The sequence below is a fragment of the Sinocyclocheilus rhinocerous genome, unplaced genomic scaffold, assembly GCF_001515625.1.
Source record: "Sinocyclocheilus rhinocerous isolate Xijiao unplaced genomic scaffold, SAMN03320098_v1.1 scaffold1719, whole genome shotgun sequence".
Taxonomy (NCBI): Eukaryota; Metazoa; Chordata; class Actinopteri; order Cypriniformes; family Cyprinidae; genus Sinocyclocheilus; species Sinocyclocheilus rhinocerous.
The window spans coordinates 48,417-48,962 of NW_015664048.1; the positions used below are offsets into that span (position 1 = coordinate 48,417).

The 546-nt window shown below is 29.1% G+C and overlaps 1 protein-coding gene across 1 annotated transcript in view; it reads left to right on the top strand.

The window, feature by feature from the left end:
* Positions 1 to 546, top strand: part of LOC107729587 (eukaryotic translation initiation factor 4 gamma 1-like) — a 49,221-nt gene that overhangs the window by 23,248 nt on the left and 25,427 nt on the right. Inside the window, exon 14 of the mRNA XM_016540168.1 lies at positions 334 to 438. Coding sequence (XP_016395654.1) covers positions 334 to 438 — 105 coding nt within the window. The remainder of the gene's footprint in view (positions 1 to 333; positions 439 to 546) is intronic.

A 546-nucleotide genomic window follows, 5' to 3' on the forward strand; every position in this document is an offset into this window, starting at 1 on the left:
TGCCCATTTTATACTTTCAGTTAGTATTTCACTTTGTTGCAAAGGTGTAAATTGAAGTACTAAAATTATTAAATCAAACATGAAAATAACTAAACTAAAACTGACATTAAAAAATAAGAAAAAATTAATTAAAATAAAAAAGTATTATAAACGAAAAATACAACAAAACCAAAATTATAAAACAATTCTTTTTATTTCATTTTTGGCCGTTGAATTTATAGTTGTACTATTTTTTTTAAAGATTATTTAAATGTATTATTAAAAATATTTATTTCAATAATACATCATTTAAGACTCACCCATATGTTCTGCTGTATTTCTTTGTCTCTTCAGCCCCGAATGGATCAATATTTCAACCAGATGGAGAAAATTATTAAGGAGCGGAAAACCTCTTCCAGAATTCGCTTCATGCTGCAGGACGTTCTTGATTTACGACGGGTAAACAATCGAAATAACTGTGTGTGTGTGTGTGTTTGAGTGTTTGAGTGTGTGTGTGTTTGAGTGTTTGAGTGTGTGTGTGTTTGAGTGTGTGTGTGTGTGTTTGAG